Below are 27,571 nucleotides of genomic sequence, written 5' to 3'. Positions count from 1 at the left end.
CTGGTCACCAAATTATAGGAAAGATGTCAACAAATTAGAGAGAGTACAGAGGAGATTTACTTGAACATTTCGTGGGTTTCAGCACCTGATTTACAGAGAAAGGTTGAACAAGTTAGTTCTTTATTCTTTGGAGCGTAGAAGGTTGAGGGGGGACTTGATAAGAGGTATTTAAAATTATGGGGGGGATAGATAGAGTTGATGTGGATAGGTTTTTTCCATTGAGAGTAGGGGAGATTCAAACAAGTGGACATGAGTTGAAAGTTAGGAGGCAAAAATTTAGGGGTAACATGAGGGGGTATTTCTTTACTCAAAGAGTGGTAGCTGTGTGGAACAAGCATCCAGTAGAAATGGTAGAAGCAGGTTCAATATTGTCATTTAAAAAAAAATTGGATAGGTATATGGACAGGAAAGGAACGGAGGGTTATGGGCTGAGTGCAGGTCGGTGGGACTAGGTGAGAGTAAATGTTCAGCACAGACTAGAAGGGCCAAGATGGCCTGTTTCTGTGCTGAAATTGTTATATGGTTATAAGTCAGTAATCAGCTCCTTGGTCTTGCTGACATTCAGTAAGAGGTTGTTGTTGAGGAAGTTGAGGATCAAACTGCACAAGGAGGTATTGAGGTCAAGGTCTTCAAGCTTATTTAGTTTTGAGGGGATTATTGAGAGTAGATAAATGGGGGACAAAGAAATGGTAGATGAAGTTAATTAATGTTTTGCACCAGTCTTCACTGTGGTAGACACTAGAGGTATGACAGAAATGTGAATGTGTCAGTGGGCAGAAGTGAGTGTCATTACTATTACTAAGGAGAAGGTGCTTGGGAAGCTGAAAGATCAAAAGGTAGATAATTCACCTCAACCAGATGGTGTACACCCCAATGTTCTGAAAGTGGTGGCTGAAAAGTTTGTGGGCGCATTTGTAACAACCTTTCAAGAATCAATAGATTCTGGAATGGTTCCAGCAGATTGGAAAATTGTAAGTGTCACTCCACCTGTTAAGAAGGGAGAGATGAAGAAGAAAGGAAATTATAGAGCAGTTTGTCTGACCTCAGGTGCTGGAAAGATGTTTGAGTTGATTGTTAAGGAAGTGGTTCAGTGGTACTTGGAGGCACATAGTAAAATAGGTCAGTCAGCATGGTTTCCTCAACAATAGTTTCTTGCCTGACGAATCTGTTTGATTTCTTTGAAGAAACAGCAAGTAGGATAGACAAAGGAGAATCGATGGATGTTGTATAATTGGACTTTCAGAAGCCCTTTGACAAGATGCCACACATGAGGCTACTTAACAAGAGCCTGTGGTAACACATGGAAGATATTAGCAAGGATAGAAGATTGGCTGGCAGGAAGCAAAGAGTGGGATTAAAGGGAACCTTTTCTGGTTGACTGCTGGTGACTAGAGATGTTGAGAAGGATTCTTTTTATGTTATATGTCAGTGACCTAGTTGACAGAATTGATGGCAAGTTTGCAAATAATATGAAGATAGGTGCAGCGGCAGGTGGTGTTGAGGAAGAAGGGAGTCTGCAGAAGGACTTAGACAGATTGTGAGAATGGGCAAAGAAATGGCAGGTGGAATACAGTGTGGGGAAGTATATGGTCACGCACTTTGGTAGAAGGAATAAAAATGTAGACTATTTTACTAAATGAGGAGAAAATTAAAAAATCAGAGGTGCAGATGGACTTGGGAGGCCTTTTGCAGGATTCCCAAAAGGTTAATTTGCAGGTTGAGTTGGTGGTGAGGAAGGCAAATGCAATGTTAGCATTCAGTTTGACAGGACTAAAATGTAAGAGCAAGAATGTAATGCTGAGGCTTTATAAGGCAGTTTCATAAACAGTTTTGGGCTCCTTATCTATATAAAGATGTTGCAGGCATTGAGGAGGTTCACGAGAGTGATTCCAGGACTGAAAGTGTAATGAATGTGTAACCCCCTGGGTCGCCTCAGGCTCGCTCAGCTCATTCTCGTCTAGGGGGAGCAGCCTTCGGCCCCGCCAAACTGGGTAATCAGCTGGTGTGGATGCTGTGTGATGTCCCCGCCTCGCCCAAAAACAGACAGTACACCATATGCGATTAAATGAGTACAATTTATAAAGGTTACTATAACTAAGTGATTAATAACGATACAGTATATATGAAGAGAAAATTAAAGAAAAGGCGCCAAACTTATCAAAGTCCAAACCATTTCATGCACAATCGTTGGAGCTCAATTACTTAAGTCTTCTGGCCACCATTCGATCCCCTCCGAACTCCTCGACTCGCAGCTCAGGACCCTCCGAACTCCTCGGACTCTCCAAACAGCTCAGGACCCTCCGAGTGGTCAACCAAGCACATCTAGCTTCATTCCCCCCCCCCCCCTCCTTGGAGAATCTCCCGGCCTCGGACCCCCCTTTGGGGTCCGATCCTCACCCAGCTTAGAGCATTGCATCCTCTCTCTCGACCCCCTCGTGCCGATCTGCCCAAAAGCCCGTCAACAAAAGCTTACAGACTCAGAAGAAAGAACATTAATCCCCATTTGGTTTACAAAGGAATACCATTCTCGTTATCAGTAAATTAGCATTCCTGCTAGTTAACAAAAAGAAGAAACCCTCTTTACAAATGTATGAGGAGTGTTTGATGGCTCTGGCCTTGTACTCATTGGAGTTTAGAAGAATGAGGGGGGAATCTCATTGATACCTATCTAATGTTGAAAGGCATAGATAGAGTGGATGTGAAGAGAATGTTTCCTATAGTTGGTGAGCCTAGGACCACTGGGCAGAGTCTCAGAAAAAAGGTACTTCCATTTAGAACAAACATGAGGAATTTCTTCAGCCAGAGGGTAGTGAATCTGTGGAATTCATTACCACAGCCCGCTGTGGAGGCCAAATCATTGGGTATATTTAAAGTGGAGGTTGATAGGTTCTTAAGGGTTATGGGGAGAAGGCAGCAGAATGGGGTAGACAGGGATAATAAATCAGCCATGATGGAATGGCGGAGGACACTTGATAGGCTGAGTGACTTAATTCTGCTCCTGTAATATCCTGTAATAAGACCATAATATCTTACGGTCTTATGATATAGGTTGAATGGGAATGGAAAAGGTCCTAAAGAAGGTGCTCGACCCAAAACGTTGACTGTTTACTCTTTTCTATAGATGCTGCCTGACCTACTGAGGTCCTCCAGCATTTTGTGTGTGTTGCTTTAGATGGGAATGGGACGAGGTTGGGTGGGAATGGGTGTAGGTCAGATGAGAAGGCCTTTGACAAGGTGCCAGACGTGAGACTGCTTACCAGCTTAAGAGCCAATGGCATTACAGGAAAGTTACTGGCATGGTTAGAGTATTGGCTGATTGGTAGGAGGCAGTGAGTGGGAATAAAAGGATCCCTTTCTGGTTGGCCGCTAGTGACTAGTGGGGTTCCACAGGAGTCAGTGTTGGGACCGCTTCTTTTTATGCTGTATATCAATGATTTAGGTGATGGAATAGATGGTTTTGTTGCCAAGTTTGCAGATGATACAAAGATTGGTAGAGGGACAGATAGTGATGAGGAAACAGGTAGGCTGTAGAAGGTCTTAGTCAGATTAGGAGAATGGCAAATGAAATACAATGCTGAAATACAATATGGTCATGCACTTCTGTAGTAGAAATAAATGTGCAAACTAATTTCTAAATGGGCAGAAAATTTAAAAATCTGAGATACAAGGAGACTTGGGAGTCCTTGTGCAGAACACCTGGAAGGTTAATTTGCAGGTTGAGTTGGTGGTGAGGAAGGCAAATGCAATGTTAGCAATCATTTTAAGAGATCTGGAATACAAGGGCAAGGATATGATGCTGAGGCTTTTTAAGGCATTGGTGAAGCCTCACCTTGATTATTGTGAACAATTTTGGGCTCTTCATCTAAGAAAAGATGTGCTGACACTGAAGAGTATTCAGAGGAAGTTCACAAGGATGGTTCCGAGAATGAAAAGGTTATCGTACGAGGACGTATGTTTGATGGCTCTGGGTCTGTTTTCGCTGGAATTCAGAAGGATGAGGGGGATCACATTGAAACCTTTTGAATGTTGAAAGGTCTAGTCAGAGCAGATGTGGAAAGGATTTTTCCCTTGGTGGGAGAGTCTAGGACAAGAGGGCACAGCCTTATGATAGAGGGGCATCCATTTAAAACAGAGATGCAGAGAAATTTGTTTAGCCAGAGGGTGGTGAATTTGTGGAATTTATTACCATAGGCAGCTGTGGAGACTAGGTTGTTGGGTGTATTTAAGGCAGAGCTTGATAGATCGTTGATTGGACACGGCCTCAAAGGTTATGGGGAGAAGGCTGGGGAGTGGGGCTGAGGAGGGGAAAAAGGATCAGCCATGATTGAATCGTGAAGCAGACTTGATGGGCCAAATGGCCAGATTCTGCTCCCATGTCTTATGGAAAGGGACTAGGTTAGATGAGAATGTTGGTCAGCATTGAATAGTTGGGCCAAAGGACCTTTGATACAATAAATGCAGTGCCAGGCATGTGATGGAGCATGGTGCAGAATGTCACAGTGCAGCCTGAGTTTGAAGTGACAATAATTGTGGGGTTTAGATGTTCAGGAGGGTTAGGGGTTTGGGGGGGTTGTCAGCAGTAGTGGGACCCGGGCTTTCTTCAGCCTGGTTGTCTGGGCTAATGTGGAGAAGGAGTGAATGAACTGTCTCCTACCTAAGGGTTATTCTGCTGTTGTTCCTCTCCCTCCCTGTGCCCACCCCTCCGGAACATAGCCCCCCCCCCTCACCCTGTCCCTTGAGGGTCACTGAGCCCCTGTCCACGTCTCACAGACCTGCTTGGCACTGGGTCACTGATGATGACAGTGACCTGGGTGGGTGGAGTGTGTAGTGTGTTGGGTGTTGTGGGAGTAGTGTTTTGTAGGGTGTGGTGGAGTGGGTTTGATTGGGTGCTGTTGGGCAGTGAGCAGTGTTCAGTGGTGAGTTGGGTGCTGTTGGATGTTGTGGGAGTAGTGTTGTCTGTGTGGGGGAGATGTCAGTGGGATTATGTTGGGGTGTGTTGGGAGCCTTACCCGGGGAGGCTACGGATTGATTACTCTGGTTCGAGTTACAATTCCCATAATGACAGGACTATTCTGGACTTTGAAATACCAGTGTTAAATCAGGAGCAGAGCATGCTCTTCCCGTGCCTTTTATAGGTGCTCTTTGTCCTGTGGGCTCGGAGGGAATCTGGGGTATGTTTGTATGTCTTTGAGCGAGTGGTGAGTGCAGGTTGGGGGGGGTGTGTGTGTGTGTGTGTGTGTGTCAGTGGGGGGGGGGTAGTGTAGTGTATCAGAGATGCATCTGGGGAAAGGGTGGTGCCCCAGCTGACAGGCCTGAGGACACATCACTCCCTCCCACACAGCCAGCCGTGACTTTGGCTCCTGGCCAACCTCGTGCTCCCACTACTGGGCTTGTCTCTGTCTCTGTGACGACATTCCCTCAGATCCTGATTCACCGCCTGGCCAACCTCCAGACACAGAACTGAGCTGTCAGTGTGTGGCTGCTTTCCTGCTCTCCCTCCTGCCCATTCACTGCCTCAGCCAGCCGGCGTGAACTAAACAGACCCCAGGGTGTCTGCTGTCCAGTCCCACTGCGAGGCTGGTTCCCCTGAGCTCTCCACTGACCCTGACCCTTTGCTGACTCTCCCCCTCCTGACCCAGGCTGATCCACAGCTTGCCCCACACCATGGTTGCAGGCATGTTGATGCCCTTGCCCCAGCTGAGGGCTATCTATGAGGTGCTGCTGAGGGACGGAGTGTTGGTGGCCCAGGACACCCGCTGCCCTCGCTCTCAGCACCCCGAGGTGCACGGTGTTTCCAACCTGCAGGTGCTATGTGCACTGGGCTCCCTGCGTTCCCGTGGCCTGGTCCGCAAGACCTTCACCTGGAGGCATCACTACTGGTACCTGACTGAGGAGGGCTTGGTCTTCCTACAGCAATACCTCCACCTCCCACCTCATGTCATTCCAGCCCCACTGCAGCCCATACCCAGGGCCAGACTCCGAGGCCGCATGCTGGGACCTCAGCTCTCGCACCAGCCTGCATCCCGTATCAGCCTCACCCGGCCTGCTCCCTCCCCCACTCAGTCAACTCCCTCCTCCTCCTCCTCCTCCTCCCTTGGCCGGCATGACAACCAGGAGTACCGGCCACTCAACCAGCTGAGAGAGAAAGGGTCCCCACAGCGGCCAAGGCTCGACAGGACTCTGCCAGGTTAGCACTGACCCTGATTGCATGTTGCCACACCCCCTCTGTGCATGTGATGTGCTCACCTACCTCTCCATTCTCCCCTCCCCTCTCTCCCCCCGCTCTCCCCTCCCCCTCAACCCTGTCCACCTTCCCCTCCCGACTTTCCCCCTCCTCCTCTTTCTCCCCACTTTCTCTCCCTTCTACTGATCTCTAACCTCCATTTCTTTTCCTTGATTCCCTTTCACACGTTCTGTTCCCCACCCCCCAAGTACCATATGTGGGACCCTGCTCCAAGCTGTGAGCTGGTGGTGGTTTGGTTAGTTAGGGGTGGCCAGAGCGTGGAGTTAGATGAGAAGGTGATTACAGGACTTTTTTGTGTGTGTGTGTGTGTGTGTGTGTGTGTGTTCCGGGTGTTGGGGGATGGAATTGCGAACCTGCTGACTACATACACAGTCTGATTGGTGGGCTTTTCAGTCTGTGTGTACATGTATCATGGTAGTGCACATATCAATGTGCATGTATATGAGGACAGTGATTGGTGTCTAGTGCCTCTTCCTGTTTTGGAGAGAATCTTCAAATGCTGGTGGTCCCTAGCTGGCCTCAGTCAGGACACTGACAGGAAGCTGAGCCTGTCTGTGCACCAGAGGGTGGACACGTTTGCCTTCAGGGCATTTATAGGAGTTTTATCTAATAATGAGGATGATCAGTCTTTAATAATGATGATTTATTTATTTTGAATTTGCAGTTTACCTTTAGTACATTGATTGTTTTTCATTGATTCTCTTGAATCCTTATTCTACTGTGATTGCCTGCATCAAAATGAATCTCAGAGTTGTATATGGTGATATATACATACTTGGATAATAAATTTATTTTGAATGTTGAAGTACAAAGGGCAGAAAGAGCATTTGGAGAGTTCCTGCTGACTGTGCCATTGGGGTGGAGATCCAGTCTGTACGTCACACCCTCTCATGGAGTCATTGGGTGAGACACCCAGCCAACCAGAGTAGAAACCTTGGGTGTTACCAGTGAGGCCCAGATCCGGAAACTTAATAAAATAAAAACTGGGTGAACAGGTGGCTGTTTGACATTGAGAAACGGGGAAGTGTTGTAGGGAGAATGAGGAGAGATGACACAGGAACAGGGCTGGGGGAATATGCAGTGTTCACTCAGGGGCAGGACAGGTCAGGAGGTGCAGAAGGAGACACACAAGGTTCCAGAGGACCTACCTAGACTAATTCCTTCTGCCTACACAATGTCCATATGCCTCTGTACATCCATGTACCTATCTAAACCCTCTCGAATGTCTGTATATGAAGAACTTTATAAACCATAGGATCAGCCTCAGTAAGAGGCCTGTATACTGCTGTACACACAAAATGCTAGAGGAATTCAGCAGGCCAGGCGGCGAGGCCTGCTGCCTTACCTGCCGAGTTCCTCCAGCACTTTGTGTGTGCTGCTTGGATTTCCAGCAACTGCAGATTTTCTCTTGTTTCTGTGTGCAGTTGTGCTGACTCACTTTGGGGGAAGGTTTGCACATCTTGGAGAGAGTGCAGAGAGATACCAGCCACCCTGTACTCCCCAGAACTCCACTCTAATATTGTGTGGGACCAAGCCAGATTTTACACAGCCCAGCATTTCCAAATGTGTCTCGACGATCGCTCTTCTGTGCCGTAGTGCTCTATAATCACAGCCTGCGACAGTTCTTCAGTGCTCATGAGGAATGTAAAATCAAGTGAGAGGTGACTGTGTGATGTGTTTGCATGCAGAGAGGGTTCCATGTGACCATACTCAGAGTAGGGCATGTAAGTCATTGGCAGTCAGGGACACATGTAATCGTGCGCAGACAAGGGTCCACATAACGTACTCAGAGTAGGGGATGTAAGTCACAGGCATATCTGGAACCATACAACCGTACGCAGAGTGGAAGATGTGAATTGTACACAGCAGGGGAAGTGTGTAGTCATGTCCAGACTGATGTCTGTGCAGCCATACACAGAATATAGCCCACATATCCTTATGCAGACGAGGGCTTGCTTAACCATACATAGAGTTGACAATGTGAATTGTGCACTGAGTGTGACCTGTAAGGTCATGCGCAAATTGGGATCCATGTAGTCATGCACAGAGAGGGTCCACATAACTGTACAGACAGGGGTCTGTGTATTTCTATGCAGAGAAGGTTCTGTGTAACTGTATACAGACAGGGGTCTGTGTATTTCTATGCAGAGAAGGTTCTGTGTAACTGTATACAGACAGGTGTCTGTGTAATCATAGGCAGCAAGGGGCTCTGTCTAATCAAGCACAGAGTATATGATGTGAGTCATTTCCCACAACTGTTGTAAGGCCAATCGGCCTGACATTGCTGTACTGATTCTACAAACCATCAATGCCTTGTGTCAGAGAGGTTAATTTCAAAGGAGAGGTTCAAAACAAGTCTTTTTACTCAGTGAGTGGTGGGTGCCTGGAATGTTCTGAACAGATAGTACAATGATATCTTGTGTAGAGAATGTGGATCATGTATGGGTAGAGGAGATTTAGTTTATTGGTTATCACACACTTACAATGGGCTAAAGAGCCTGAGCAGTTCAGGAATGTATCAGTGTGTCGGTGAAGTATCGGTGTGTCAAGTTAAGTGTGAGTGGTCACTGTGTCAGGGTGAGTGTGAGGGTATCGGTGTGTTGTGGGTGTGACGAGTCACTGTGTGGCTGGGTGAGTGTGAGTGGTTACTGTGTTGGGTGAGTGAGGATATCTATGTGTCGGGGTGAGTGTGAGGGGTCACCTTTTCGGGGTGAATGTGAGAGTATCGGTGTGTTGGGGTGAGTGTAATGGGTCACTGTCTCAGGGTGTCATGGGTCACTGTGAGTGTGAGGGAGTCACCTTTTCAGGGTGAATGTGAGGGTATTGGTGTGTCAGGGTAAGTGTGATCAAATTGTGTGGCTGAGTGTGAGCAGTTGGTGTTTGAGGTTTAGTGTGTCTTGTCTGCTCACTCCAGCCAGATTCAGTGTCAGTGTGTTGCCAAGTCCTTGAGCAGTGCTCTCATGTGCACAGACTTTAATCAGAGGGTATTTATAACCACTGCCCCTCACAGGGGACAACACAGCTCTTGTCTGTGGTCTTCTGTCCTGTATTCGAGCCGCAGCTGGGGGCGGGTGTGTGTACCCCTCTCTCTTTCTCCAGCTCTTTGCCTCCCTCGTCCCTTCCTACTGCCTCCTCATCTGTGGCTTGTAGGCGTCGAGGTGAATGAAGCTAATTCCTGGTAGGTGTATCCATGACCTTGATGCGATGCCTATACTTTTCTCGTTTTAAATGGAGTGGGTTGGCATCTGTTTTGAATTTACTGGCAGCAACTAAAGTGCAACTTATCCTAAAATACTCGTGTCGCCGCCTCCTGGTCTCCTCTGGCTGGGTGCCAGGGAACTATTGGCGTCTGTGCTGGTTTGGAAGAATAGGTTACTTTGAAAAGGTGACACCTGTAATGAAAACAGGTTGTGATCTGTGTGTGAGTGAGAGAAAGAGAGGACAATAAACTCCGTGAAACAGAGCAGCAGGAAAGTTGACCAAAGGGAAGGGAGTTGGAAGAGCGAGATAGGGAGGAGAGGTCAGGGTGAGAGGACAGAAGAGGAGAGGGAGAGACGGGACAGGAAGGGGTAGTGGGGAGAGAGAGAAAGGGAGGAAGAGGGAGCGTCTGTAGTAGACGTAGGGACAATTGCAGGGAGAAACAGACCGATAGGTAACGAGAGACAGATTGAGATCGAGCTGGACGGAGGGTGTGGGGAGTTTGCCTGTAACCGTGTGCTATGGTTTGAGTCGACAGCGCACTCTCTGCCTTCAGGCTGACATTGTGCAGTGTTTGGTTTGGGACTGTCGTCAGTCAGTCTCTCCCGTGCTCTCTGTCCTGGGTTATCCTAGATCTACAGCCTTCGTGTGTGGGTTAGTGGCGTGGATTGCCGGTTGACGCTGGACTTGGAGTGAGGGAGGGAGTGACTTTGCTGCATTGCAGACACTGGGCAGGGCCTGTAGTCCCTCTGCAGTTGCCACTCCTCCTGCCGGTGATCCGCCGCTCTAGTCTGGTTCTCTCCGGGCTGTGGAACTCAGACACACCCCTCCCATGCCTCAGGGTTCGACAGGCCGGATCTTGCCCTCTTTGGTGGTAGTGGGACATGTTGTCACTCTGCTGGTGGTCTGGCACTGGAGGAAGAAGCAGAGGCAGAGATCAGGTAAGGAGGGCGGAGGGTGTGTACGGGGTGCTGAAGCGAGCTGGGAAGGGCCACCGGCAGCCAATATCAGCTGATTTAAACAAACAGTCGGCATTTAACAAAGGAAATTGAAGCAGTGTGTTGTCCGTCTCCATGGCAACCCGTCGTGCTATCACCAAACGGGACCGGCTTAAAAGGGTTATGTACAGTGGGGACCGCTTAAAAGGGTTATGTACTGGCTTAAAATATGTACATTATGGGGACTGGTTTAAAAGGACTATGTATACCATGGGAATACTTAAAAGCTGAATTAGGCCATTCAGCCCTTCGCCAGCTCTGCCATTCCACCATAGCTAATTTATTATCCCTGATTAAACAATAACCTATCAACCTATTTGGTAAATATACCAAATGCGATCTGCTTAAAAGTGCTCTATGCTTTGTGAGGACCTGCTTAGAAGGGCTGTTAACATAGTGGGGATGGGGGCTTCTTAAAAGGACGAAGCATGCAGTGATTGAAAATCTTTGTGCAGGGGGTGAGTTGTGCTGTGAACAAGTTGGTAACAGAAGGTGAGGTGAGAAGCATAGAACACAGAAAACCCACAGCACAATACAGGCCCTTTGGCCCACAGTGCTGCGCTGAACACGTACTTACCTTAGAAATTACTTCGGGTTACCCATAGCCCTATCTATATTTTACTAAGATCCAGGAGCCTCTTAAAAGACCCTATCGTATCCACCTCCACCACTGTCGTCGGCAGCCCATGTGTAGAGTTTGGGGGGGGGGAAGAGATGCAGACTACATGAAGAGATTGGAGGGGGGATGATATGGACCATGTGCAGAGATTGGGGATACAGACCACGTGCAGACAATGGGAGATGATATGGACCATGTACAGAGATTGGGGGATGATACGACCCATGTACAGAGATTGGGGGATGATACGGACCACGTACAGAGTTTGGAGGATGATACAGACCACGTGCAGAGATTGGGGGATGATACAGCCCAAAGCTGCCAAGCACGCTCATATGTTAACCCCTTCTTTCCTGGAATTATCTTTGTGAATCTCTTCTGGACTCTCTCCAATCACAACACATACTTTCTGAGAGATGTGGCCCAAAACTGTTGACTACTCCAAGTGTGGCCTGACTAGTCTCTTCTAAAGCCTTATCATTACCTTCTTGCTTTTATATTCTATTCCCCTTGAAATAAATGTCAACATTGGATTTGCCTTCTTTATCACAGACTCAACCTGTAAATTAACCTTTTGGGAGTCCCTCTGCACTTCTGATGTTTGAACCTTCTCCCCATTTTATTAATAGTCTGCACTATAGTTGCTTTTACCAAAATGCATTATCATACATTTCCCACCAGGCTATTCCATCAGCCCATTCTTCCACTTTGTCTAAGTTCTGTTGCAATCACATTGCTTCCTCAGCACTGTCTACACCGCCACCTATCTTCATGCCACAAAGCCAGCAATTCCATTATCTAAATCATTGACAAACAGAGTGAAACAGCAGTTCCAGTACCGACCCCTCTGGAACACCACGAGTCACTGGCATCTAAACAGAAAAGGATCCTTTTATTCCCTTTCACTGCCTCCTTCCTACCAATCACCAATGCTCTAACTGTGTCAGTAACTTTCCTGAAATACCATGGGCTCTTATCTTGGTAAACAGCCTCATGTGTGGCACCTTGTCAAAGATCTTCTGAAAGTTCAATTATCCACTACATCTCCTTTATCTATCCTACTTGTAATCTCCTCAAAGAATTCAAACAGGTTTATCAGGCAAGATTTTACCTTGAGGAAACTATGCTGACTTTGTCCTATCTTGTCCTGTGTTACCAAGTACTCCACAACCTCATCCTTAACAAATGACTCCAACATCTTCCCAAACACTGAAGTCAGGCTAAGTGGTCTATAATTCCCTTTCTGCTGCCTTCCTCCTTTCTTGAAGAGTGGAGTGACGTCTGCAATTTTCCAGTCCTCTGGCACCATGCCAGAGCCCAATGAGTTTTGAAAGATCATTACTAATGCCTCCACAATCTCCACCAATACCACGTGCAGAGATTGGTGGTGGGGTGATACAGACCATGTGCAGAGATTGGGATATGGACTGCATGCAGCTGAAGCATTGTGCCAGTGAATGTTCAATCTTTGTGGGTGGAGTTAAGAAACTGCATGGGAGTTAAAAGGAGCAGATAGGGAGACAGATTCTGGAAATTTGTAATAATAACAGGGTTTTTGTGGTGGGAGATTTTAATTTCCCAAATTTTTGATTGGCAACTCCCTAGAGTGAGGGGTTTAGATAGGGTGGAGTTTGTTAGGTGAGGAGAGGCTGTACTTATCTGGTATTGGGAAATGAACCTGGTCAGGTGTCAGGTCTCTCAGTGGGAGAGCATTTTGAAGATAGTGATCACAGTTCTATTTCCTTTACCATAGCACTGGAGAGGTATAGGAACAGACACGTTAGGGAAACATTTAATTGGAGTATGTGGAAATTTGAGGCTAGCAGGCAGAAACTTGGAAGCATAAATTGGAAACAGATGTTCTCAGGGAAACGTACGGAAGAAATGTGGCAAATGTTCAGGGGATATTTGCGTGAGGTTCTGCATAGGTACATTCCAATGAGACGGAAAGGATGGTAGGTGATGTACAAAAGCTGTTGTAAGTCTGGACAAGAAAAGAAGAGCTTACGAAAGGTTCAAAAAGCTAGGTAATGATAGAGATCTAGAAGATTATAAAGCTAGCAGGAAGGAGCTTAAGAATGAAATTAGTAGAGCCAGAAGGGGCCATGAGAAGGCCTTGGCAGAGAGGATTAAGGAAAACTGCAAGGTATTCTGCAACTATGTGAAAAGCAAGAGTATAAGATGCGAGAGTACAGGACCAATTATGTGTGACAGTGGAAAAGTGTGTGTGGAACCGGAGAAGATAGTGGTGGTACTTAATGAATGCTATACTTTGCTTCAGTATTCACTACAGAAAAGAATCTTGGTGATTGTAGGGATGACTTGGAGCAAACTGAAAAGCTTGAACATCCAGATGTTATGGAAGAGGATGTGCTGGAGCTTTTGGAAAGCATCCAGTTGGATAGGTCACCGGGACTGGACTGGATGTCCCAGGCTACTGAGGGATGCGAGGGAGGAGATTGCTGAGTCTCTGGTGATGATCTTTGCATTATCAATGGGGATAGGAGAGGTTCCAGAGGATTAGAGGGTTCCAGATGTTGTTCCCTTATTCAAGAAAAGGAGTAGAGATAGTCCAGGAAATTATAGACCAGTGAGTCTTACTTCAGTGGTTGGGAAGTTAATGGAAAACTGAGAAGCAGGATTTATGAACATTTGGAAAGGCATCATATGATTAGGAACAGTTAGCATAGCTTTGTCAAAAGTAGGTCTTGCCTTATGAGCCTGATTGAATTTTTTGAGGATGTGACTAAACGTATTGATGAAGGAAGAGCAATAGATGTAATGTTTATGGATTTCAGCAAGGCATTTGATAAGGTACTCCATGCAAGGCTTATTGAGAAAGTAAGGAGGCATGGGATCCAAGGGAACATTGCTTTGTGGATCCAGAACTGGCTTGTCCATAGAAGGCAAAGAGTGGTTTAGACAGGTCATATTCTGCTTGGAGGTCGGTGACTCAGGGATCTGTTTTGGGACCCCTACTCTTTGTGGTTTTTATAAGTGACCTGGATGAGGAAGTGGAGGGATGGGTTAGTAAATTTGCTGATGACACAAAGGTTGGGGGTGTTGTGGACAGTGTGGAGGGCTGTCAGAGGTTACAGCAGGGTGTCAATAGGATGCAAAACTGGGCTGAGAAGTGGCAGATGGAGTTCAACCCAGATAAGTGTGAGGTGGTTCATTTTGGTAGGTCAAATATGATGACAGAATATAGTATTAATGGTAAGACTCTTGACAGTGTGGAGGATCAGAGGGATCTTAGGGTCCGAGTCCATAAAATGCTCAAAGCTACTACGCAGGTTGACGCTGTGGTTAAGAAGGCATGCAGTGCATTGGCCTTCATCAACTGTGGGATTGAGTTTAAGAGCCAATAGGTAATGTTGCAGCTATATAGGACCCTGGTCAGACCCCTCTTGGAGTATGTGCTCAATTCTGGTCGCCTCACTACGGGAAGGATGTGGAAACCATAGAAAGGGTGCAGAGGACATTTATAACGATGTTGCTTGGATTAAGGAGCATGCCTTATGAGAATAGTTTGAGCGAACTTGGCCTTTTCTCCTTAGAGCAATGGAGGATTTAAGGTACCCTGATGGAAGTGTACAAGATGATGACAGGCATTGATCATTTGGATAGTCAGAGGCTTTTTACCAGGGCTGAAATGACTGGCATGAGAGGGCATAGTTTTAAGGTGCTTGGAAGTAAGTACAAAGGAGATGTCAGAGGTAAGTTTTTTTACGCAGCATGTGGTGAGTGCGTGGAATGGGCTGCCAGCAGTGGAGGCGGAAACAATAGGGTCTTTTAAGAGACTCCTGGATAGGTACATGGAGCTTAGAAAAATAGAGGGCTATGAGTAAACCTAGGTAATTTCTAAGGTAAGGATATGTTCGGCACAGCTTTGAGGGCCGAAGGGCCTGTATTGTGCTGTGGGTTTTCTATGTTTTTAAAAAAAGCCATATGGGAATCATATATAGGTCAACAAATAGTAGCCAAGATGTGGGGTTGAGATTGCAAAGGGAGCTGGAAAAGGCATGTATTAAGGGTAATGACACAATTGAAATGTACAACTTTAATATGCAGGGAGGTTGGTAAAATAAGGTTGGTATTGGATGACAAGATAGGGAATTTGTTGAATACTTATGAGGTACCTTTTTAGTTCAGCTTATGCTTGAGCCTACTCAGGGAAATGCTATCTTAGAATGGGTGTTGTACAATAACCCAGAACTTATAAGGGAGCTCAATGTAAAGGAACTCAAGGAGATAGTGATCATAATATGATTGAATTCACACTGCAATTTGAGAGGGAGAAGCATAACTCACATATTTCAGTATTGCAATGGAATAAAGGGAATTTTAGAGGCATAAGAGAAGAGCTTGCTCAGCTAGATTGGAGAATACTGGAGGGGATGACGGCAGAGCCAAGATGGCTAAAGTTTCTGGGAAAAGTTCACAAGACACAAGATAGATATGTCCTACAAAAGAAGTTGTTTTCAAATGGCAGTGTAGGCAACTATGGCTGACAAGGGAAATTAGGGACTATGTAACAGTCAAGGAAAGAGCATATAAGGTAGCAAAAGTGAGTGGGAAGTTGGATGATTAGGAAGCTTTTAAAATACAACAAAAGGTAACTAAAAAAGCTATAAGAAGGGAAAAGATAAAATACAAGGGAAAACTAGCTAATAATATCAGGTGTTTTCAGTTATATGAAGAGTAAAATGGAGGTGAAAGTTAATATTGGACCACTGTAAAATGATGCTAGTTAGGTAGTAATGGATGACAAAAAAAAATAGCAGATGAACTTAATAGGTACCTTGCATCTGTAGCAGTCTTCACTGTGGAAAACTGCCAGTGTGCCAGAGGTCTGCGAGTGTCAGGGAGCAGGAATGAGTGCCATTACTATTACAAAAGAAAAAGTGCTATGCAAACTGAAAGGTCTTAAGATGGATAAGTCACCTGGGCCAGATGGAATACACCCCAGAATCCTGAGAGAGGTTGCTGAAGAGATAATTGATCCATTGGTCATGATCTTTCAAGAATCACTTGATTCTGGCATGCTCCCAGAGAACTGGAAGACTGCAAATATCACTCCACTCTTTGAGGGGAGGAAGGCAAATGAAAGGAAGTTATAGGCCACGTAGCCTAACTTCGGTGGTTGGGTAAGTGTTGGGGTCTGTTATTAAGGATAAGCTTTCGGGGTACTTGGAAACTAGTGATAAAATAAGCCAAAGTCAGCATGGTTTCTGTAACGGGAAATTTGCTCAAGTTCTTTGAGGAAGTAACAAGCAGTGTGGACAAAGGAGAAGCAGCAGATGTCATTTACTTGGATTTTCAGAAGGCATTTGATAAGCTGCCACACATGAGGCTGTTTAACAAGATAAAATCCTATGGTGTTACAGGAAAGATACTGGCATGGATACAGGAATGGCTGACAGGCAGGAAGCAGTGAGAGGGAATAAAGGGGGCCTTTTCTGGTTGGCTGCCAGTGACTAGTGGTGTTCTTCAGGGATCAGTATTGGGACTACTGCTTTTCACATTGTTTGTCCATGATTTGGATAATGAAATTGATGGCTTTGTGGTAAAGTTTGCGGATGATATGAAGATAGGTGGAGGGTAGGTAGTGCTGAGGAAGCAATGTGATTGCAGATGGACTTAGAAAAATTGGAATTGGCAAAAAAGTAGCAGATGGAATACAATGTTGAGAAATGTATGAGAATGCATTTTGGTAAAATGAATAATAGTGCAGACTATTATCTAAGTGGAGTGAAAATACAAATGTCTGAGGTGCAAAGGGACTTTGGAGTCCCAGCAGGTTAATTCACAGATTGAATCTTTGATTAGAAGACAAATGCAATATTGGCATTTATTAAAGGGGAATAGAATATAAAAGCAAGGAATTAATACTGAGGCTTTATAAGACACAAGTCAGGCTGCACTTGCGGTATTATCAACAGTTTTGGGCCCCATACCTCAGAAAAGATGTATTGTCATTGTAGAAGATCCAGAGGAGGTCCACGAAGATGATTCTGGGAAGGAAGGGTTAACATATGAGGAGCATTGGAGAGTTTTAGCCTTGTGCTCACTGGAATTCAGAAGAATGCTGGTAGGGGGATCTCATTGAAACCTACTGAATGCTGAAAGGACTAGATAGGGTTGATGTATAGATGATGTCTCCTATGATGGGGGCATCCAGACGTAGGGAGCACGACCTCAAAATTGAGGGGCAACCTTTTAGAACTGAGGTAAGGAAGATTATTTTAGCCAGAAAATCTGTGGCCATAGTACAAAATCTGTACTGCCGTAGACTGTATTGGAGGCCATGTCCATGGGTGTATCTAAAAGTGGTAGCTGATTGGTCAGGACATCAAAGGATATGGCGAGAAGGCAGGTTTATGGGGTTGAGTGGGATCAGAGATGAGCCATGCTGGAGCAGATTCGATGGGCTGAATGGCCTAAATCTACTCCTCTGTCTAATGGTCTTATGGACTCTCCCTCTCCCCCACTATCTTCCCATCCCCCACCCCTGCTGTTGTTCCTTGCCCTGGATTCTTGCTGCTAATCGGTTGATGAGGGGGTTCTGGTGTTGAGAGCGATTGGTAACATTGCCCTTTTAACAGCGTAGTGTGCCGTGGGTGTTGGCTGAGCCAAGGTTCAGAGTCCGCTATGCCGTGTGGAGGGTGTGGCTGTTCACTGAGGCCAGGCTTGGGATAGTTGGTTTGTAGATGGGTGTGTCAGCCGAGAGAGTGTTGTGCATACTGCTCGCTGAGGGATTGTGTGAGCACACCCAGTGGAGGGAGTGAGCCGTATCGGGAGCCCGGTGCTGGTGGATACGGGACACCATGTGGAGCGGGCAGAGGCTAGAGACGTCAGCGTGGTGCAGCTACACCAGGGAGAGGGACATTAACCATTACCTACTGACACAGATGTGCTGTCTGGGTGGGTATCATGTTTCCTCACTGCTCTGTTAACCTCGCGTCAACTTACGTCACTGCTCTGCCTGGTTAACCTTACACCAATGAACGTCACTGCACCCTGTTAACCTCTTGCAAACCAGCGTCACTCTAGGAACTGCCTTTTTAACCCCACATGATCCAACTTCTGCCTTGCCCAATAATCCTACGTGAACCCACACTCTGTTTTGTTAACCCCTTGTATATTAGTGTCATTGTTTCCCATTAACTCCATGTGAACCAATCACTGCCGTTAACCCCTTATGAACTGCATCACTTTAGGAACTACCCTGTTAACCCCCCACATGCACCAACTTCAGTACCTTGCCCTAATAACCCCATGTGAGCCAGCATCATTCTGCCCTGTTAACCATTTGTGAACCAGCACCACCATGTCCCAATAATTCCTGTGAACCGTCACTGTGTCATTTAACCCATTGTGAACCAGCATCACTCCAAGAATGACCCCATTAGCCCCATGTGAACCGACATCACTGTACCTAGTTAATCCCTTGTGAATTTATGTCACTCCAAGAATGAGCCTCATTAATCCCATGTGAACCTATGTTACTCTGTTTCCTGCCCTTGTCAGTCACCTTCACTTTGTTAACCCTTTGCAAGCTATCCTCACCCACATCCTGCAATCTCTTGTTTTTTCCCCCCCATTTTGGTGAGAAGGGATTTGTCTTTAATTTTGGGATTAACCAAAATAAACAATTTATTCCAGGGGAGAGTCCAGCAACAGATAATCACTTTAGCAGCATGGACATGTCAAATATGAGGCGAGCTGTGTACGACATAGGCAGGTGGGGGGGGGGCTGGGAGGGGGAACAGTTAAAGTGCCTCAGTAACACAAAATGCTGGAGGAACTCAGCAAGTGAGGCAGCATATTGGGAAATGAATAAACAGTCAACTTCATGAAGGATCTCAGCCCAAAATAGTGACTGTTTGTTTCCCTGACCTGCTGAGTTCCTCCAGCATTTTGAATGTATTACTCTGGATTTTCAGCATCTGCAGAGTTTCCTGTTTGGAGCATCGGAGACTTCTCAAGGTGTATCAAACCATGATGGACAGAGTCCTTTTGCCAGGGGAATCAAGAATTAGAAATATAGAAATAAGGTTAGAGGAGGAAAGCATAACGAGAGCCTGAGGGGCAGCATTTTACACAGAAGGTGATGGATATAGGCGACCAACTGCCGGGGGAAGTGCCTGAGGCAGGAAGGGACATTAGATACATTTAAGAAGTACCAGCTTCTTCCCCTCATGCAGGGTTCCCTAAAGGTTAATTTGGAGCTTGAGTCAGTGGTGAGGAAAGCAAATGCAATGTTAGCCATTATTTCAAGAGGACTAGAATATAAAAACAAGGATGTAATGCTGAGACTTTATAAGGCATTGGTCAGGATGCCCTTGGAGTATTGTGAGAAGTAGTGGGTCCCATTTCTAAGAAAAGATGTACTGGCACTGGAGAGGGTCATAAGGAGATTCATGAGATTGATTCAGGGAATGAAAGGTTTAATGTCTGAGGAGCGTTTAATGGCTCTGGGTCTCTGCTCACAGGAGTTTAGAAGAATGGGAAGGGTGGGATCTCATTGAAAACTATCGAGTATTGAAAGCCTCAATAGAGTGGATTTGGAGAGGATGTTTCCATTAGCAAGAGAGTCTAGAACTAGAGAGCACAGCCTCAGAATAGCAGGACATCTGTTTGGAATAGAGATGAGGAGGAATTTCTTGAGCCAGAAAGTGGTGAATCTGTGGAATTCATTGCTATAGACAGCTGTAGAAGCCAAGTCATTGAGTATATTTAAAGCTAGACACTTCATCAGGATTTGATGAAGACAGCCTGATGGGGGCTCTTGCCGTGACCCAGTATGCACGTGTGGCCTCTTGCCATGCCCCAGTGTGCGTGTGTGGGTTCTTGCCGTGCCCCAGTGTGCATGGGCTCTTGCCGTGCCCCAGCGTGCATGGGCTCTTGCTGTGCCCCAGTGTGAGCTTGTGGGCTCTTGCCATGCCCCAGCGTGCATGCGTGGGCTCTTGCCAAACTAGTGTGCATGGGTTCTTGCCATGCCCCAGTGTGCGCGTGTGGGTTCTTGCCATGCCCAGTGTGCGCGTGTGGACTCTTGCCATGCCCCAGTGTGCGTGTGTGGGTTCTTGCCATGCCCCAGTGTGCGTGTGTGGGTTCTTGCCGTGCCCCAGTGTGCGCGTGTGGACTCTTGCCGTGCCCCAGTGTGCGTGTGTGGGCCCTTGCCTTGCCCCAGTGTGCGCGTGTGGGCCCTTGCCTTGCCCCAGTGTGCGTGTGTGGGCCCTTGCCATGCCCCAGTGTGCGTGTGTGGACTCTTGCCGTGCCCCAGTGTGCGCGTGTGGACTCTTGCCGTGCCCCAGTGTGCGCGTGTGGACTCTTGCCGTGCCCCAGTGAGCGTGTGTGGGCCCTTGCCGTGCCCCAGTGTGCGTGTGTGGGTTCTTGCCATGCCCCAGTGTGCGTGGGTTCTTGCCGTGCCCCAGTGTGCGTGTGTGGGTTCTTGCCATGCCCCAGTGTGCGTGTGTGGGCCCTTGCCGTGCCCCAGTGTGCATGTGTGGGCCCTTGCCGTGCCCCAGTGTGCGTGTGTGGGCCCTTACCGTGCCCCAGTGTGCGTGGGTTCTTGCCGTGCCCCAGTGTGCGTGTGTGGGCCCTTGCCGTGCACCAGTGTGCGTGTGTGGGCCCTTGCCGTGCCCCAGTGTGCGTGGGTTCTTGCCGTGCCCCAGTGTGCGTGTGTGGGTTCTTGCCATGCCCCAGTGTGCGCGTGTGGACTCTTGCCATGCCCCAGTGTGCGTGTGTGGGTTCTTGCCATGCCCCAGTGTGCGTGTGTGGGTTCTTGCCGTGCCCCAGTGTGCGCGTGTGGACTCTTGCCGTGCCCCAGTGTGCGTGTGTGGGCCCTTGCCTTGCCCCAGTGTGCGCGTGTGGGCCCTTGCCTTGCCCCAGTGTGCGTGTGTGGGCCCTTGCCATGCCCCAGTGTGCGTGTGTGGACTCTTGCCGTGCCCCAGTGTGCGCGTGTGGACTCTTGCCGTGCCCCAGTGTGCGCGTGTGGACTCTTGCCGTGCCCCAGTGTGCGCGTGTGGGCCCTTGCCGTGCCCCAGTGTGCGTGTGTGGGCCCTTGCCGTGCCCCAGTGTGCGTGTGTGGGTTCTTGCCATGCCCCAGTGTGCGTGGGTTCTTGCCGTGCCCCAGTGTGCGTGTGTGGGTTCTTGCCGTGCCCCAGTGTGCGCGTGTGGACTCTTGCCGTGCCCCAGTGTGCGCGTGTGGGCCCTTGCCGTGCCCCAGTGTGCGTGTGTGGGCCCTTGCCGTGCCCCAGTGTGCGTGTGTGGGTTCTTGCCATGCCCCAGTGTGCGTGGGTTCTTGCCGTGCCCCAGTGTGCGTGTGTGGGTTCTTGCCATGCCCCAGTGTGCGCGTGTGGACTCTTGCCGTGCCCCAGTGTGCGCGTGTGGACTCTTGCCGTGCCCCAGTGTGCGCGTGTGGGCCCTTGCCGTGCCCCAGTGTGCGTGTGTGGGCCCTTGCCGTGCCCCAGTGTGCATGTGTGGGCCCTTGCCGTGCCCCAGTGTGCGTGTGTGGGCCCTTACCGTGCCCCAGTGTGCGTGGGTTCTTGCCGTGCCCCAGTGTGCGTGTGTGGGCCCTTGCCGTGCACCAGTGTGCGTGTGTGGGCCCTTGCCGTGCCCCAGTGTGCGTGGGTTCTTGCCGTGCCCCAGTGTGCGTGTGTGGGTTCTTGCCATGCCCCAGTGTGCGTGGGTTCTTGCCGTGCCCCAGTGTGCGTGTGTGGGCCCTTGCTGTGCCCCAGTGTGCGTGGGTTCTTGCCGTGCCCCAGTGTGCGCATGTGGGTTCTTGCCGTGCCCCAGTGTGCGTGGGTTCTTGCCGTGCCCCAGTGTGCGTGTGTGGGCCCTTGCCGTGCCCCAATGTGCGTGTGTGGGCCCTTGCTGTGCCCCAGTGTGCGTGGGTTCTTGCCGTGCCCCAGTGTGCGTGTGTGGGTTCTTGCCGTGCCCCAGTGTGCGTGTGTGGGCCCTTGCTGTGCCCCAGTGTGCGTGGGTTCTTGCCGTGCCCCAGTGTGCTTGTGTGGGCCCTTGCCGTGCCCCAGTGTGCGCGTGTGGGCCCTTGCCGTGCCCCAGTGTGCGTGTGTGGGCCCTTGCTGTGCCCCAGTGTGCGTGGGTTCTTGCCGTGCCCCAGTGTGCGCATGTGGGTTCTTGCCGTGCCCCAGTGTGCGTGGGTTCTTGCCGTGCCCCAGTGTGCGTGTGTGGGCCCTTGCCGTGCCCCAATGTGCGTGTGTGGGCCCTTGCTGTGCCCCAGTGTGCGTGGGTTCTTGCCGTGCCCCAGTGTGCGTGTGTGGGTTCTTGCCGTGCCCCAGTGTGCGTGTGTGGGCCCTTGCTGTGCCCCAGTGTGCGTGGGTTCTTGCCGTGCCCCAGTGTGCTTGTGTGGGCCCTTGCCGTGCCCCAGTGTGCGCGTGTGGGCCCTTGCCGTGCCCCAGTGTGCGTGTGTGGGCCCTTACCGTGCCCCAGTGTGCGTGTGAGGGTTCTTGCCGTGCCCCAGTGTGCGTGTGTGGGCCCTTGCTGTGCCCCAGTGTGCGTGGGTTCTTGACGTGCCCCAGTGTGCGTGTGTGGGCCCTTGCCGTGCCCCAGTGTGCACGTGTGGGCCCTTGCCGTGCCCCAGTGTGCGTGTGTGGGCCCTTGCCGTGCCCCAGTGTGCGTGTGTGGGCCCTTGCCGTGCCCAGTGTGCGTGGGTTTTTGCCGTGCCCCAGTGTGCATGGGCTTTTGCTGTGACCCAGTGTGCATGTGTGGGCTCTTGCCAAACTAGTGTGCATGGGTTCTTGCCGTGCCCCAGTGTGCACGTGTGGGCCCTTGCCGTGCCCCAGTGTGCGCGTGTGGGCCCTTGCCGTGCCCCAGTGTGTGCGTGTGGGCCCTTGCCGAGCCCCAGTGTGCGCGTGTGGGCCCTTGCCGTGCCCCAGTGTGCGCGTGTGGGCCCTTGCCGTGCCCCAGTGTGCGCGTGTGGGCCCTTGCCGTGCCCCAGTGTGCGCGTGTGGGCCCTTGCCGTGCCCCAGTGTGCGCGTGTGGGCCCTTGCCGTGCCCCAGTGTGCGCGTGTGGGCCCTTGCCGTGCCCCAGTGTGCGCGAGTGGGCCCTTGCCGTGCCCCAGTGTGCGCGTGTGGGCCCTTGCCGTGCCCCAGTGTGCGCGTGTGGGCCCTTGCCGTGCCCCAGTGTGCGCGTGTGGGCCCTTGCCGTGCCCCAGTGTGCGCGTGTGGGCCCTTGCCGTGCCCCAGTGTGCGCGTGTGGGCCCTTGCCGTGCCCCAGTGTGCGCGTGTGGGCCCTTGCCGTGCCCCAGTGTGCGCGAGTGGGCCCTTGCCGTGCCCCAGTGTGCGCGTGTGGGCCCTTGCCGTGCCCCAGTGTGCGCGAGTGGGCCCTTGCCGTGCCCCAGTGTGCGCGAGTGGGCCCTTGCCGTGCCCCAGTGTGCGCGTGTGGGCCCTTGCCGTGCCCCAGTGTGCGCGTGTGGGCCCTTGCCGTGCCCCAGTGTGCGCGTGTGGGCCCTTGCCGTGCCCCAGTGTGCGCGTGTGGGCCCTTGCCGTGCCCCAGTGTGCGCGTGTGGGCCCTTGCCGTGCCCCAGTGTGCGCGAGTGGGCCCTTGCCGTGCCCCAGTTTGCGCGTGTGGGCCCTTGCCGTGCCCCAGTGTGCGCGTGTGGGCCCTTGCCGTGCCCCAGTGTGCGCGTGTGGGCCCTTGCCGTGCCCCAGTGTGCGCGTGTGGGCCCTTGCCGTGCCCCAGTGTGCGCGTGTGGGCCCTTGCCGTGCCCCAGTGTGCGCGTGTGGGCCCTTGCCGTGCCCCAGTGTGCGCGTGTGGGCCCTTGCCGTGCCCCAGTGTGCGCGTGTGGGCCCTTGCCGTGCCCCAGTGTGCGCATGTGGGTTTTTGCCGTGCCCCAGTGTGCATGGGCTTTTGCTGTGACCCAGTGTGCATGTGTGGGCTCTTGCCAAACTAGTGTGCATGGGTTCTTGCCGTGCCCCAGTGTGCACGTGTGGGCCCTTGCCGTGCCCCAGTGTGCGCGTGTGGGCCCTTGCCGTGCCCCAGTGTGCGCGTGTGGGCCCTTGCCGTGCCCCAGTGTGCGCGTGTGGGCCCTTGCCGTGCCCCAGTGTGCGCGTGTGGGCCCTTGCCGTGCCCCAGTGTGCGCATGTGGGTTTTTGCCGTGCCCCAGTGTGCATGGGCTTTTGCTGTGACCCAGTGTGCATGTGTGGGCTCTTGCCAAACTAGTGTGCATGGGTTCTTGCCGTGCCCCAGTGTGCACGTGTGGGCCCTTGCCGTGCCCCAGTGTGCGCGTGTGGGCCCTTGCCGTGCCCTAGTGTGCGCGTGTGGGCCCTTGCCGTGCCCCAGTGTGCGCGTGTGGGCCCTTGCCGTGCCCCAGTGTGCGCGTGTGGGCCCTTGCCGTGCCCCAGTGTGCGCGTGTGGGCCCTTGCCGTGCCCCAGTGTGCGCGTGTGGGCCCTTGCCGTGCCCCAGTGTGCGCGTGTGGGTTCTTGCCGTGCCCCAGTGTGCGCGTGTGGGCCCTTGCCGTGCCCCAGTGTGCGCGTGTGGGCCCTTGCCGTGCCCCAGTGTGCGCGTGTGGGCCCTTGCCGTGCCCCAGTGTGCGCGTGTGGGCCCTTGCCGTGCCCCAGTGTGCGCATGTGGGTTCTTGCCGTGCCCCAATGCCTGTGTCTGTAGGCTCTTACACCATAAGACGTAGGAGAAGAATGAGTTCATTCAGCCCATTGATCTGCTTGTCATTTCATTATTGCTGATCCTGGATACCATTCAACTGCTTTACACCTGTCCTCTCACCATAAGAAATAGGAGCAGGAGTAGGCCATTTGGCCCATCGAGCCTGTTCCACCATTCCATAACCATGGAATCATCTCCACCTACCTGCCTTTTCCCCATAATCTTTAATTCCACTTGAAATCCCTTGATGCCCTGCTTAATCAGGAAACTATTAACTTCTGCTTTGAAGATACCAACAGACGACCTCCATCGCAATCTGTGGCAAAGCATTCCATAGATTCACCACTCTTTGGCTAAAAAAAATTCTTCCTCTTGTTCTAAGAGGTCGCCTCTGAATTTTGAGGTTGTACCCTCTAGTTCTGGATAACCCCACTATAGGAAACATCCTCTCCACATCCACCCTATCTAGTTCTTTCAACATCTGGTAGATTTCAATGAGATCCCCCACATACTTCTAAATTTCAGAGAGTACAAGCCCAATGCTGCCAAATGCTCCTCATATGCTAAACGTTTTATTTCTGGAATCACCATCGTGAACCTTCTCTGGGCTCTGTCCAATGATAATACAACCTTTCTGAGATAAGGGGCCCAAAACTGTTGACAATACTCATTGTGTGGCCTGAGTAGTTTCTTATAAAGGCTCAGCATTATCACCTTGCTTGTATATTCGATTCCGTTTGAAATAGGGAACTTTGGATTTGCCTTCTTTACCACAGACTCAACCTGTAAGTTAACTTTCTGGGAGTCTTGCGCGAGGACTCCTAAATCCCTCTGCACATCTGATGTTTGAATTTTCTCCCCATTTAGATAAAAGTCTGCACTATTGTTCCTTTTACCAAGCTGCATTATCATACATTTCCAAGCACTTTATTCCATCTTCCACATTTTTTGCCCATTCTTCCAATTTGTCTAAGTCCTACTGCAATTGCTTTGTTTCCTCAGTGCACTATCCCTTCATCTATCTTTGTATCGTCAGCAAACTTTGCCACAAATTCCATTATCTAAATCATTGACAAACAATGTGAGAAGTAGTGTTCCCAATACTGACCCCTGAGGAACACCACTGGTCACCAGCAGCCAACCAGAAAAGGCCCCTTTTATTTCAACTCACTGCCTCCTGCCTGTCAGCCATTCCTGTATTCATGCCAGTATCTTTCCTGTAATGCCATAGGATTTAATCTAGTTAAGCAGCCTCATATGTGGCAGCTTATTAAATACCTTTTGAAAATTCAAATAAATGACATCTACTGTCTCTGCTTTGTCCACCCTGCTTGTTACTTCCTTGAAGAACTCCAATAGATATGTCAGAGATTTCCTTTTACAGAAACCATGCTGACTTTTACTTAATTTATCATTAGTCTCAAAGTACCCCAAACTTCATCCTTAATAATTGACTACAACACTCAGTTGAAAAAAGTACAGTCGATGTTTTGGGCTGTACTTTTTTCCATAGATGCTGCCTGGCCTGCTAAGTTCCTCCAGCATTTTATGTGTGTTGCTCGGATTTCCAGCATCTGCAGATTTTCTCTTGACTCTCATTAAGTTCATCTGCCATTTCTATCCCCCCCCCTCCCCGACTATCACTTCACCATCATCATTTTCTACTGTTTCAATATCAGCTCTCATCTTCCTTTTACTCTTTATATAACTGAAAAAACTTCTGGTATGCTGCTTTAAATTATTGACTAGTCAGCCCTCATAGTCTTTTTTGTTGCCTTTTGTGGGTATCCAGAACTAGAGAGCTCAGCCACAAACTTGAGGAGAAACTCTTTAGGTAACAAGGATTTTTTTTTAGTCAGAGTGTAGTAAATCTATGGAATACTCTGCCACAGACTGTGGTGGAGGCCAAGTCCGTGTGTATATTTATGGTGCAAATGTTAGTTTCCTGATTGGCCAAGGCTACAAAGGATATGGTGAGAAGGCTGGTGTATGGGGTTGCATGGGATCTGGGATCAGCCACGATGGAATGGCAGAGCAGACTTGATGGGCTGAATGGAATAATTCCGTTCCTATGTCTTACGGTCTTATGGTCTTTTTTGGTTCTTAAAAGTTGCCCAATCATCCAACTTACCACTCACTTTTGCTACCTTGTATGCCCTGTCCTTGGCTTTTTTGCAGTCCTTAACTTCCTTTGTCAGCCATGGTTGCCTACTGCTGCCATCTGAGAACTTCTTCCTCTGTGGGACATGTCTATCCTGTGCTTTCTGAACTATTCCCAGAAATCTCAGCCATCTCTGCTTTGCTGTTATCACTGCTAGTATCTTCCACCAATCCACCTGGGCAAGCTCCCCTTTCACCTAGTACCTGAGTCTGTGGGCTCTTGCGGTACACTGTACCTATGTGTGGGCTCTTGCTGTGCACAGTACCTGTTTGTGGGCTCTTGCTGTGCCCCAGTGCCTGTGTGTGGGGTCTTGCAGTCCCCCACTACCAGTGTGTGGGCTCTTGCTGTGCCCCACTGCCTCTGTGTGGTCTTGCAGTGCCCCACTGCCTGTGTCTGTGGACTGTGGGGTTTGGCCTGGATTAAAAATACACGTTTTGCATGACAGGAATGCCTTACTCACAGTTTGTTTCCGCCTGAGCTCAGTCTGTCGAAAGCAGCTAAAATTAATTGTTAGATAGGGTTTAACGTGGACCAGATGTGGGAACAGGAGTGTTCTCAAACTGTCTCGGGTCTGTGACTGCTGTAAGAAACATTAGCTTGGTGTGCCCCTGGATCTCTGACTCCTCACTTGCATGACTTGCCCTCTGCACAGCTCCACCTCTTACAGGCAGGTCCCCCTGAATACACTTGATGGAACTCTAAGAAACCAAACTGAGTGCCTCC

General features: G+C 49.7%; 2 protein-coding genes and 1 long non-coding RNA gene across 7 annotated transcripts in view; 2 read left to right on the top strand and 1 right to left on the bottom strand.

Moving 5' to 3' along the window:
• LOC132395227 (plectin-like) overlaps positions 1-27,571 on the top strand; it is a 430,787-nt gene that overhangs the window by 151,324 nt on the left and 251,892 nt on the right. The window contains exon 1 of one of the 5 annotated variants that reach the window (XM_059971514.1): positions 10,252-10,383. The exons of 3 other annotated variants lie outside the window; for them this stretch is intronic. In XM_059971514.1, the coding sequence (XP_059827497.1) occupies positions 10,275-10,383 (109 nt within the window). In that variant the 5' untranslated portion in view covers positions 10,252-10,274. Of the gene's footprint in view, positions 1-10,251; positions 10,384-17,761; positions 17,984-27,571 lie in introns of those variants that run through there. One more of the 5 variants, XM_059971515.1, reaches the window with a different exon arrangement.
• On the top strand, positions 5,353-6,532 carry LOC132395229 (small ribosomal subunit protein eS10-like). The gene has a single exon (XM_059971519.1). It carries the CDS (start codon positions 5,665-5,667, stop codon positions 6,190-6,192), a length of 528 nt encoding a protein of 175 aa, XP_059827502.1. The 5' UTR covers positions 5,353-5,664; the 3' UTR covers positions 6,193-6,532.
• LOC132395230 (uncharacterized) lies at positions 10,223-18,500 on the bottom strand. Its single transcript, XR_009512542.1, has 3 exons — positions 17,959-18,500; positions 17,017-17,073; positions 10,223-10,354 (listed from the first exon to the last, which is right to left on the bottom strand). It is a non-coding gene; the product is annotated as an uncharacterized LOC132395230 (long non-coding RNA).

The sequence above is a fragment of the Hypanus sabinus genome, chromosome 6 (genome assembly GCF_030144855.1).
Source record: "Hypanus sabinus isolate sHypSab1 chromosome 6, sHypSab1.hap1, whole genome shotgun sequence".
Lineage (NCBI taxonomy): Eukaryota > Metazoa > Chordata > Chondrichthyes > Myliobatiformes > Dasyatidae > Hypanus > Hypanus sabinus.
Note: the sequence above shows the minus strand (reverse complement) of the source record. Positions and strands in the feature narration are given on the sequence as shown.